The sequence below is a fragment of the Mixophyes fleayi genome, unplaced genomic scaffold, assembly GCF_038048845.1.
Source record: "Mixophyes fleayi isolate aMixFle1 unplaced genomic scaffold, aMixFle1.hap1 Scaffold_178, whole genome shotgun sequence".
Lineage (NCBI taxonomy): Eukaryota > Metazoa > Chordata > Amphibia > Anura > Limnodynastidae > Mixophyes > Mixophyes fleayi.
The window spans coordinates 10,507-23,456 of record NW_027446086.1 but is presented as its reverse complement, the minus strand read 5'-3'; the positions used below and the strand labels follow the sequence as shown (position 1 = coordinate 23,456).

The window sequence follows — 12,950 nt, the reverse complement described above, 5'->3', positions numbered from 1 at the left end:
CAAACCACTTCTACCTCTGTGGTTTCCAAACCACTTCTGCTACTGTGGTTCCCATACCACTTCTACCATCTACTATATCATCGTGACTGTGAGCTGATTCCTATCCGCTGCCTCCGTGCACTACAGTCTTCTAATCACTTCAACTCTACCATGTATCATTGGGACTGTTAGCTGATGCCTATCCGCTGCCTCCGTGCATTACAGGCTTCAACCACATCCACTCACCTGTTCATGATTGTGACTGCCAGCTGATTCCTATCCGCTGCCTCCGTGCACTACAGGCTTCAACCTGCAACTCGTCTGTGTTTCATCATCGTGACGGTTTGGCTGATTCCTATCCGCTGCCTCCGTGCACTACAGTCTTCAACCTGCAACTCGTCTGTGTTTCATCATCGTGACTGCTAGCTGATTCCTATCCGCTGCCTCCGTGCACTACAGTCTTCAATCCTTGTCAACTCTACCGTGTTTCCTTGAGTCTGCTGCCACTATTGCTACCCGCTACTCTCCGTGATCATCTGTTCCAGTTCAACTCTGCTCCGGTGTCCCATCGTTACTGCACCTGCTGGTTGCTATTGGTTACCTCCGTGTTCCCGCAGAGACCCGCTGCTGTTACTTCTCAGCGCTACTCATCCATCTACTGCTGATCCGCTCTCCACGCCTTCCTGTGTTCCCTGCTGGTCTACCTACCTGTGCGCTGCACCTGCTAGACCCCCGCTTCACCCATCCAGGGACTTGTATCCTGCTGGCCTCCTGCCCTTCAGGTATCTCTGCACTCCTGTCTGACTGCCTTCTCCTGAACCACGGTATGCATACTTCCCATTGACTGTGCTGTGTATTGCATACCTTGCTGGACTGTGTTGGTTCTCCTCTGGAGTGTACTATCCGCTGAGTCTATTGCCATCATTGACTGTGTTGGTTCTCCTCTGGAGTGTACTATCTGCTGACTCTACTGCCATCATTGACTGTGTTATCTCATGCCGGATTACTTCAAGAGACTTTCTATATTGGCAGTGTTGTTCAGTCATTTATACATTTATATTGTGCATATTACTGTGGATCAAAGTCAAGGTGCCCGTGTATATATTGTGTTGCAGTCTCTCCCCGTGCACCTCCTCACATATATATTCAGTAGTACAACTTGCTAGTGGCAGACCACTGACTCCTGTTTACAGTTTCACCTGTTCCAGTATCCTCTCACATAGCAGTGGTACAACTTGCTAACGCAGACCACTGACTCCCCGGATACCTCCACTTGGATTCCATTCCTTCACTCAGACAGCGGTACAACTTGCTATCCGCAGACCGCTGACTCTCATCACCTCCTCGTTTCTGTTGGACATTCCTCCTCACTATAGCAGTGGTACAACTTGCTACCGCAGACCACTGACTACCTTCACGTGTCCTTTGTCCATACAGTTCCTCGTGTATTACTACCTCCATATTGCCAGTGCTGCTAGTCATAGACTTTCCTGAGCATCTCATCATCTGCTTTTCCTGTTCCGTGATCACCCTGCTACCAGAGTACCATATTACCACCTATACTGCTCTGGTAAGCCTATCACCTGGTGATCCCTGGGTAAAGACTCCTAGTGCCCGTGACAGCAATATAGCTATTTAACTATATACAAATGTTACTTTTTGTTATTGCTTAACTCTCCTCTTACTATTCATTAGGCTCCAATCGCGGCATCTCTATTTAAGATACTGAAGGTTACACCAACAAAATTAAGGTCCAAAGTCGAAGCTGAGGTCTCTAACCTTGTCAATGAGTACAAGGATCTCCTGAAAGGTGATAATAAACATGAAAAGGAGGAACTTATGGATGAGATGAAATCTCTTTTGATGCAAGAACAGGAGAAATTCTGTGCCGAATACTCCAAGCGCTTCACAAAGTGTGCAATAGGGATTGGTTGTGCAGTGGGGGGTGGAGTCCTGAGCTTGGCTGGAGGTATCGTAGGAGCTGCTGTGGCTGGAACGGTACTTGCTGTCGAGGCAGCAGCACTATTGGGCAGCACAACTGCGGCAGTGGTCACAGGTGCAGTTGGAGGCTCTGTCACACTGGGGGCCATTGGAACCGGGGTGGGAGCTGGTGTGGGTGGTGTTATAGGACATAAGGAAAATAGAAAAGAAGAAGAGTCCGAGCATGGAGGTAACACTGGGTCATCTGAAGACAATCAGCAGCTGTTGGACAAACGAGAGACAACATCCCAAAAATAGCAAAAACCATTGATTGAATTTATGATTAATAATGGCGAGTGCTTCTTTTTCAATACACTTGTATATGTTTTTGTTTTTTTTGTTTTTTTTTACATCATTAGATTTATATTTTGCAATGGATGAATTCTGGAATATAAAAACCTTCATTTTTAAACAGAGGATTCCTGGGATGTCAATGGACAGAAATCGTATGTCCTATTTCATGACCGCCAGAGTATGAAAGTACTCGCTAAGGTCACCATAAATAACAGCTAAATATATATTTTTCAGAGACACACAGCAAAGAAGTTGGGCAAAATGGGAACATTGTAATTGCTTGAACAACCCTTTGTGGTCATGTACTAATCCGTATAACCTGGCAATTTCTCTGAATGTGTAGCCAGCCGTCCTCTGTCTACTGGATTATGAAGAAAGTGATTCATCTATTCTGGGTGGAGTTCTCTAGGATAAAATAAATGACACAGTTCTTAATTTTGTTCAGTGTTACCTGGAGGCAGGTTGTCCCCTTAATGCTCCAACCCTGCAATCATCTCTTCTACCACATTGTGTGAAGTTATCATTACCAGTACAGGCAGGTGTATTTATATACTTGTATGTGAGGTACATTTACTGCCTAGTGATATAAAAATATCCCTGTGAATCACTATGCAGCCAGACTGAGAGATTTCGGGTCCCGGTGTTCATGTATCAGATCACAAGTGTAGATGAAGCTGGTTAATCTGCTCCATGTTATATGAAGTGATGGAGTAGAGAGAATGAGAGAGATCTCGGAGTTCCCAGAAAAGGGACATAGCGGCCTTCATAGTAAGATATATGCTGCATTTCATCTACTGGGAAATGCTCTATTTAGTCCATAACACAATTTGTACAAGCACTTCGTAATGGGAAATGGGATATGTTCTGTGTTTATAATTGATAAATATATTTATGTATACACTTGTAGTCATGTCATTATTATATATATTGGTAGTACAGGTTATTGTATGAGATCAGTGCATAGTATTAGTAACTTCCACAAGGTACAGGGGTGTTTACATTAATAGATGATTAACCTCTGAAGATGTCTGTCGAAAATTGTCCTTTATTATGTTATTTTTTTGTTTGATTCTACCCCCCAAATGGGAGAACTTGGGATTCTGCATCTATGGGGGAACCCACCAGAAGATGTATGGATGCTATACAAAGAGAGGTTGTCCCATCGGTATACACTGAGGTGTATGACACTGTATATAAAATGCTGAGTGTGCAGCTGAGTACATGAAGTGTGGGGGATTGGTAACATGCAGCGGAGCACACAGAGATTGTAGGCACTGCCTGGGCAGCGCATAGCGTGTACTGGGGTCCACAGATGGGTTGGCAATGTTGGTACATGGAGGTGTTGTTACTGGATGAACAGAGTGTAACATGCAATAAACAAATGGATAAAATGGAGTATATCACTGTGACCCTGTAGAACAGAGATTGGCAGCAAGTGTAGCAGAGTACAAATACAGATGGCGTTAACTATCAGGCGGTATTGGCACAACCAAATACACTGTCATGGAGTCTAAGACTTCATCAGGGTCCTTGCAAGAAAATATGGACTTCACTCAATAAGGACCCAGGTCAAGGCCCAGTGTAGCTGGTTCCCCCCATGAAAGCAGCAGAGTACTTCGCTGACATGAGGACTCTGCCAAAAACACTACAGATGGAAATACGGGTAGGGGTGTGCTCAGGCACTGAGGAGGGCGCTGTGCTGGTTCTTATAGTGGCTGGTTGATTAGTGATTCCCCGCATGTGTCGTCAGGACTGGAGGTTAGTGGCTAACACCTGAGAGAGTTGTTATATCATCTCTAGTCTGAGACTGAGCCCAGCTGGGTTTTGTTAAGGATTTTAATTGGAAAGGCCAGCAATCAGTGGCTGCTGAGTGTTGGAGACCTGCGAGTGCTGTCTAAGACTGCTGGTACTGACACTAAATCCTTTCCTAATGTAACCCCCTGCCACTGTGTGTGGTGTTGAGGTTCCCAGGTTAGGCAGTGCACCTCCTTCTCAGCCCTGTCTAGCTCCTGATGTGGATGTAGATGACCAGAGCATCCCCGCATATGCAGGTTATCTTTACACAGTCTCTGTGAAGATGTTGGGACACAGGTGATGTAACTTGTGGTGCACTGCAATCAGATGTCTGAATAATGTGGGTGCTAGACCATCTCTATATTGCAAAATAAACTCTTTATTTACATGCCTTCTTCACTCCAGCACATTCTGAAACGGTTGCAGTGATAAAGTAAATATGTACAGTTCCTATATAGATCTCCTGCACAGTTCTTAAGAGCTACATGGACAGAATATAAATGGTACAGTCACATCCAAAATGGTGGCTTTTTGCTCACCCTCATCTCTATCACATCAGTGTTCACTCACCTCTACTCTGCAGGGGTATTACCTGTCATCCTTCCTTTGTGGAGGTATTATCTCTCACCCTTCCTCTGCGGGGTTGATATCTATCTCCCTCTGTGAAGGTAATATCTCTCTCCCATCCCCTGCGGTGGTAATATCTCTCTCCTGTCCTCTGTGGGGGTAATATCTCTCTGCTGTCCTCAGTGGGGGTAATATCTCTCTGCTGTCCTCAGTGGGGGTAATATCTCTCTGCTGTCCTCTGTGGGGGTAATATCTCTCTCCTGTCCTCTGTGGGAGTAATATCTCTCTGCTGTCCTCAGTGGGGGTAATATCTCTCTTCTGTCCTCTGTGGGGGTAATATCTCTCTCCCGTCCCCTGGGGGGGGTAATATCTCTCTCCTGTCTCCTGGGGGGGTAATATCTCTCTCCTGTCCTCTGCAGGGGTAATATCTCTCTCTATAACTCCAGCAGTGGTTGACATCTGACCAGCAGGGTTGTCTTACCCCTTTTTGCTCTTCATATCTCTCTCCCGTCCTCTGTGGGGGGTATTATATCTCCCACCCCTCCTCTGCTTGGGTAATATCCCTCATCCCCTTCAATGTTTGCTGCCTTTCCTTTCTATCATCCTGTCACTTTCTGAGGTAATTTATCCCTGAAATCTGCCCCATGTCACTAGTATTCTGTCTGTGATGTTGTACTATGGCCCCTAGTGGCAGCAGGCAATGGACCAGCTCCCAGATTACAAGGGGGGTCCGAGGACCTTCTCCCCTCCGTCCTGGAACCCCGGCTGTCACTCTTAGATTGTCCTGCTTCTTTTGATTCTTCACAGTCTTCCTAAATGCTTATTTACTAATTATACTCCAATTCAAATTAGGAAATATGCTCAGTAGAAAGGTATTGCTCAGGTTTACTCTTAAGATATCACAGGTAGTAAATGTTTCCTATCATCTCACGGTAAGAATACCTTACTGACAGCAGAGAACATATATCAGGATAAAGATAATTACACTGATCTCTTAAGGACACCTAGGCAGTTACTGTATCAGCTGGAGTCTACACCTTCCACAGTCTCCCACTTGTATAATCAACAGGCTCAGTATAAGAACTTATTTTGTACATGTTTATATAAACATAAGGACTTGGAATCCAGGAAGATATATAATTATTTTCAGGGATTTATAGCACATTGGCACTGAGCCCATTTGTACCATATTGGTTTCTGCTGGTATACACAAAGCCCCATAATATCATTAACCAGGGCCACCCATTTATGAAAAATGAGGCCCACCAAAGTCATCCAGGATCTAGCCACAACATCCAGATAAAGTTATTTGTTAACTCAATATAATCCTAAGAAACGCATACATCTAGGACCATTTCAAGTACACATGCTGTACAAAGAGTACAGTATAGATACTCTTCTGTGTCCTATATGTATGCCTTAATTATATATGAATTTTACACATTTGGTTTGACGTTATATAAACATATCATATATACATATAACCATAAATTAATGTTGTATAGCCAGGTTTCGGGGTGATTAACAAATTACTAAACTGTAATGTTATAACTGTAAATATGATTTAACTATTTATTAAATGCTATTGATCATTTAACCCTCATTGAACGCAGTAGACGATTTTACAATGATAGAACTATATAGCAAATTTAACTTTGGAGATAACTCGAGCCTTCCAGCAATATTTTTTAATATATGTGATACAAATCACTATAATCTTTACAAGATTTTTTTGTTTAATATCATTAATGTTTCGCCTGAATGCGTTCAGATATTCTTTCAGCTTTGCCATCTTTTCAGCCTCACCTGTTGCATCACCGGAAGCCAGCGAACTATTCATGTTTGACCTCTCCTTCCGAACTGTCATCTGAAATGACAATGGTGTCTAAATGAAGAACGGATTCGAAAATTTAGTTAATTTAACAATCCAATTTGACACAACTACTACTATTGCTCACCTTGCACAGTGCTGGAAATCACTTTGTGCTGATGTCCCTCCTGGATTTGTCCATGTATGCTGCCATCATGGGTCATACCAACGAAACTATAGATGTGATATATTCACATATAGGCACAGGGCACAGCTTACCTTTTTTTTAACTCTTTAATGATATTTTATTACCTTAGGTTCCTCTTTTATTGCCACAATTCCTATGTCTCTATTTTCCTCTTTTATTTCCAAATGGGCTATGGCTTCTTCTCTTTTTTTTTCCTATGTTGATGTAGCCAGTTGATTACATATTTTTTTTTCTCTAAATAGATTGCACTGTTTTACTAATCCCTATTGATCGTTATTGTTATCATTAATTACTAACACTGTTTACTAACCACTTTTACAAAGCTTTAATTACAAGTTTTAATATTCATTTATATTTGTTTCAACTTACCTTGCTCCTTGTTCTTCAAATCTCACCATCGCTTCTGTATGTCAAATTTGCCTCTTTTTTTCAAAGTTTTTCTCGAAGCTTGTTAATCAACTTCTGCATTATTATTTCCTTTTAACCATTTATTTTTTTGTAATTTTTTTGCGTCAATGGTAGTCATGTTGGTCCAGCACTCTGACAATAATCTCCTTCTCTCTCTTACTCGTTGGTTTGGCTCTTTTCACCTCTTCCAATGGCACCCCTTCTTCTCCTTCACCTTTCTCTTCAGCCATGTTCTCTACAGCTAACGATAGATTAGCTCATCTCTGTTTATCTAGATAATTCTCTTGCATACGTGGGTGTTACCAATTGGTATGGACCAATCACAGCAGCTTTAGCTGCAGAGCGGAGCATAGTGGGCGAACATTAATTTGCCATTAGCGTTCATTCGTGATGGTAGTTTCTGCTCAGCATTGATACTAAAGTTTTGGTACTTTCTGAACTGATTACACACATTTTATTCCTATTTTCAATGCTCCTATAGCAAAGTAAGTATTTATTACATGTGACTTTGTTCAGATCTGAGTTTTGCGTAGATGAAAATATTACAAGACATGTTATGTTTTATCAGAGATTTCTGGATAGAACCATCGAAACCTATCTCATGCTCTTAAACAGGATATATCTGCAATCTGCTATCCCTGAGGAGCCATGTTTCTGCAGTATTATCCAGAAATCTCTGATATTACAGGGTCTCATTAGCTGTCTTCCCACTGCCAGCATTGTCCACTGTGATTGATAAAGAATCAGGATACAGGAAGCACATTTAAATGCGTTCAGTTTAAATCCTCTAAGTCCCCAACAGCCACATCTGGAAATCATTCATTGCGTGGGCACACAGTGAGTGTAACAGTGCAGACTAGATCCAATAACGTCTGCTGCCTCAGATGGCCTGATAGGGAAATCAGTCGTGAAAGTGAAAGTTTTTATAGGAAAGCGAATGTTAGGTTCACAGCATTATCCAAGATTAGTCTAGTAAAGCATTGACATGTATGTTATATATGCGAAAGTTTTCCCATCTTGTTAGTGTAGTGGAGTGTACCTGACAGTTTTGCACTATGTAAATATAAAACAACTTTCCATGCCCCCCCCTCTACTCGGGGAAAAGAATAGAAAAACCTATGCTACAGCTCTCATGCTCTGCGAACGTTTGTGAGGCAGGAAAGCTTAATGTAGGGGGCTGCCTGGGAGTTTAGTTCAGAATGTGGGATGACTCTCAAATGGAATGAACCCATTTGCCTACAGGGCTCTCTGTTTTTCTATATTCTCTTCTGAATGGAGGGAGCATTTAAAAAAATACTATTTGTTAAACTTGCGTAATTCACTAAGCTAAACAACAAATTATATCAAATATTTCCATTTCTTTTTAAGAACTATTCCTTCCCCATGCCTGTTCCAGTGGATGGGGTACTGTTTCTCTATTAATGTAAGTCAGCATTTCAAGCAGGTCGCTTTTATAGCAATCGGATTATATATGTCTTTATACTCAGGGGTAAATGTACTATGGTCCAATTTTTTTCAACTCGCCGGAAATCGGCGAGTTTACAGCTAAGATTTAAAGTGGCGATGGCTTGTAAAGGCAAACTTGCCTTTACAAGCCATCGCCGCTTTAAATTTTCAATGCAAAGTCACCGATTTACAGCGAGTTGAAAAAAATCACAGCATCATACATTTACCCCTCAGTGTCGTTATTAAAAGCATCGGATTAACCATTACCACCAGTGTCAGTAATATGTATTTCTGACTTGTCATGGAAGAGGTATTAGAGGACTTTTTGCTGGATTGTGTGGACAGATTTACCTCTTCTATGTAGCTTTAAAATATTATGCTGGGTCAGGTGTACAGGTCGCATTATTAGATTGATGTGTCATAAAGATTAAGTAGTAACAAGTCCTAAGTGACAAATAATTTAAAGATATGCAATGGATGGCCTCATATTCACTGTATTTTTGGTCTTTTTATTCCAATATATTGCAGTATCAGTTTTTTTATATATGTACTTACAAGCTTTGTATAAGCTAATAAATTGTTAGATACCAAGCTTTGCGCTATTTCTGCACTTTCCATTTTGTTATTGTGTTTTAGCAGGATCCAGAACCTGCGCAGATCCCTTTCTTGTTAGTCAAAAGCTAGAATCTTCCTGTATCAATGTGACAGTAGCCCCTCCCCCCCTCCTCACATTAGGTCAATGCCCCCATCACATATAGTCCTGCCCTCACCTACACAATCACACGGGTGGACAGGTCACTGCCTCCTACAAGATTAGCACACTCACCTCCTAAAATACATTTTTTTAGCCCTATTTCATACACAGCTGCTCTGTGATCTGCTGTTGTGTCCACAGGAAGTTATTCTGAGACACTCTAGATAGTAGTCACAACCTAACAATGAAAAAGCAGTTTTTCTGGGCTTCAAGTTCACAAACTAATAGAATTTTGTTAACATATGGACTCTAAGTCATACGTGGAGACACCATTTAAAGCTCAGGTCCCACCTGTATATCCCTAGAACTTCTGAAATCTTGAATGTGTGACCACTGTTTCGATAAAATGTCTTTTTACTTTGTTTAGCAAACTGTAGTGAACAGGTTTTGGTCTAGGTACATTACAAACAAGAACTGACTGTAAAATGAAATGCAAAATACTGGATTTATTCCTTTTCATTATCTTGTTTAACATTTTGTATTATTTTCAAATGTCCCAGAAGCTAACACAGCTGGACCTGTATTTATACATTACATGATCACTGTACATTATTAGTTGATTCTGTCACATATATTCATGTGTTTATGCAAAAGGGTGTGCTGCGACCATTTGTGCCTGGAAGAGAGATTATGAGCCCAACAGACTCCATAATGCGCCATGCTCTCTCCCGGACGGCTTCCTCGTGGGCCGGTCTCTAATACCAGAGGAGCTGTAAGGGGAGGGGCCAGGGAGATTTTTTTTCTACACACTTAGTGCATATGGTACCATGTAATGTGTACATAAAACAGGAGTCTAGAACCAGGTGACTCTATAAGGCAACAGCTAAAAATACCTGAACTCCGTTCCATACATTTGTTTTGAGTGAAGTTGGTATGAGCCTCAGGCTTGAATTGTTCTTGTGGGGAAGGCAAGGACTATGGCAATGCTCACAGACAGACAACACGAGAGAAACACAGGATGGAGCATTGGTAGAAAACATGGCACTGGCTGCATCAATGGTCCATCCCGTGTCCTCCAAATTATTCTCCATGTGTGTTATGCTTACAGGGCTTTGCAAGGCTTGTTTGAAATGCATATACATAATTGCCGTATCGTCTTCTCCTCCTACAGGTCCTACACATTAAGTCACCTTATCAGCTTGGATAGACCAACGCCAGGGCCATGTGGATCGTGGTGCTGGTTCTCGGCCTGACTGCTGTCTTGTTTTCCCTGCTGGATGTCTGGTATTTTGTCCGTGCCTTCTTGGCGGTCCTGAAAGCTCGCCTGCAGCCCGTTGTGAAGGACCTCCTGAAGGAACATACGTTCTCCGGCCTGGTTCTGCCCCATGACCTAGACTTCCTGCTGCACATGAACAACTCCCGTTACCTCCGTGAGGCCGACTTCGCCCGGTTGTCTTTCTTCACCCGCAGTGGGCTCTTTGGGGCGATACACTCCTTAGGAGCCGGCATGGTGATGGCTGCTTGCACAGTGCGGTACAGGCGCTCACTTTGCCTGCTGGAGGCCTTCGAGATCCGCACGCGCCTGCTCTGCTGGGATGACAAGGCCTTCTACGTGGAGCAACGCTTTGTAGCCCCATCGGATGGCTTTGTCTGCGCTGTACTGCTAAGCCGCCAGCACATTCTGGGAAACTCCCCCGATAAAGTGGTACAGACCATGTGTAAGAGAAAGGTAAGGACTGTGATGAGTACAATGTTATAATATAATGCAAAGTTTATTTAGAACACTTTGATCAAGGCGGAGAGCATTTAAAGATCTCAGTACAAGCAATTGAGTATATGTTGTAGGGGTGGTATAATAATCTTTGCATGGCAGGGGAGCTCTAAGAAATAAATATAATATTTACAGTAATTGTATTCTAGGATTGAGCCGTTATGAGAAGCTCAACTATAGACTGCTTTAGTTGGTGAACATGCGTGTGTTTTTAGTGTATCGTACTTGGTGCTGGTTTTACATTCTTACATATTTCTAATGTAAAATGTGTCCGCTGACTTTTGTGTGTTGTCAGAACAGATCTGATTTCCTAGATACCGTCTCCCAACTGGACACTGCAGTGACAGTGGCAATGACCCTCCAGCTTCTGAACTGTACAGGGTCCAGGCTCTGATTCAGTTAATTCCCAGCACCGCAGCTTCAGTGTATGAAATTAGTGTACATGTCATATTATATATATATATATATATATGCATAATTTTAGCATGGACATGACCTGCACATACTATATCCTGCAACTTATATTATGTTTAACTGTTTAATTCCTAAGTATGAATATATGTTGTTATGGAAACAACTTTTTTTTTTATCATGTATCGCTCGTCCTTGTGAATTGGGCAGAATAGGACATTCTGTAGACAATCATGTCATCATAATGCTCACAGCAGTGCAGAGTCAGACTGCCACAGTCACAGACTGAGAGTTATATAGTGGAAGGAGCAGGGTCCTCAGCCGCACAGAGTATATCAGGAGATGAGTGATGCATTAGTGAATACAGGGCTGCATGTGACAGGGGCAGTGACATGATGTGAGGAGGGAATAGAGGCAGCAGGAAGCCACAGACTGATAGTTATATAGTGGAAGGAGCAGGGTCCTCCAACAACACAGTGTAGTCACGTCTATAATATATCCCCAAAGAGCTGTTTAAGTCAAAATACTCCCGTTGGTTATAATGCTATCCATCAGTACGGTCTTCTTTCACGTTTTTGGATGTATAAAATTGCCACGAAGGGCGCAGAGGGTGAATATATGCAGCAGCTGGAGAAGCTCAGTGTGGGGTGAAGACCGATGGTTCCTTTTGCTGTAAAACGTTTCTTTGTGATGTCTCCTCAGGTGGAGTCTCCGGAGTTCCCAGACGAGGTCCTGCACTGGATCGATTACAATGACAACAGCAGCCAGAAGCTGAGAGCAGAGAGTGGGGTGTCTGACAGCAATAAAGATCAGTAACGAAGCTGCCCCAACCCTGGTATCTGTCCCCGTTACACCCGCTGAACCTGCATAGGGCCCAGTGCAGCTAGTTTAGGATTGTTACCCAGTTCTAGAAGTGTTAGCTCTTTGCTCCAGAACTGTATGATGAATTCTGTATCATTCCCTGTCAGTGAAGCTCAGGTAGAATGATGTCTGCTTTATACAGGGTACTGTGTAATACAGGGGGAAGCTTCTCCCTATACGAAGAAATGTATCTTAGTATTTTGTATTGTGTATTTTATTTATTTAGTAACAATGCATGTTCAACATCCAACACACTGCAAAAGCACCGCATGACAGCCCTGCGTCATGTTACATAGGTGTACATCTACAGTCATAGCTCTTCTTGGGAACCTGTGGTTTTATTACAAAGACCCATATAGATGAGAAACGGGTTTTACGCTAACAACTGTTATACCAAAAACATGAAAAACACAACATAGCATGTGATTGGTGGGTACAGTCACATGGGCCTGATGATATCCCTGTAACAGCCTGGGGGGAGAGGGAGGGGGGGGGGTGGGCAATCAGTTATTGTTGGAAATAAAATTACAGTTACTTTCAATAGAAGGAATGTCTTTAACAATGTGAAAAAAGGGAGGGGTACCAGCAGCAATGTGAGTAAAGACAGGGATAATATTTAAATATAATTCTACAAATCACTTTCCCGAGCGGTCTTACATTTGCTGGATGCCAATGATATATCGCCAGAGACCTGTTTAAGTCACGATACTGAAAGTACCAACTGTGC

At 42.5% G+C, this 12,950-nt stretch overlaps 1 protein-coding gene across 1 annotated transcript; it reads left to right on the top strand.

Moving 5' to 3' along the window:
- Window positions 1–10,329: 10,329 nt before the first annotated feature.
- On the top strand, window positions 10,330–12,696 carry LOC142118982 (protein THEM6-like). Its single transcript, XM_075194154.1, has 2 exons — window positions 10,330–10,909; window positions 12,065–12,696. The coding sequence occupies exons 1-2, from the start codon at window positions 10,403–10,405 to the stop codon at window positions 12,176–12,178; spliced, it is 621 nt and encodes a 206-aa protein (XP_075050255.1). The 5' UTR covers window positions 10,330–10,402; the 3' UTR covers window positions 12,179–12,696.
- The last annotated feature ends 254 nt before the right edge of the window (window positions 12,697–12,950 follow it).

What these genes read in the sequence shown, in the direction of transcription:
- LOC142118982 (XM_075194154.1), top strand. Translation starts at nt 10,403, where the DNA reads ATGTGGATCGTGGTGCTGGTTCTCGGCCTGACTGCTGTCTTGTTTTCC. An exon ending in AGACCATGTGTAAGAGAAAG is followed by an intron (nt 10,910 to 12,064) that starts GTAAGGACTGTG and finishes ATGTCTCCTCAG; the next exon opens with GTGGAGTCTCCGGAGTTCCC.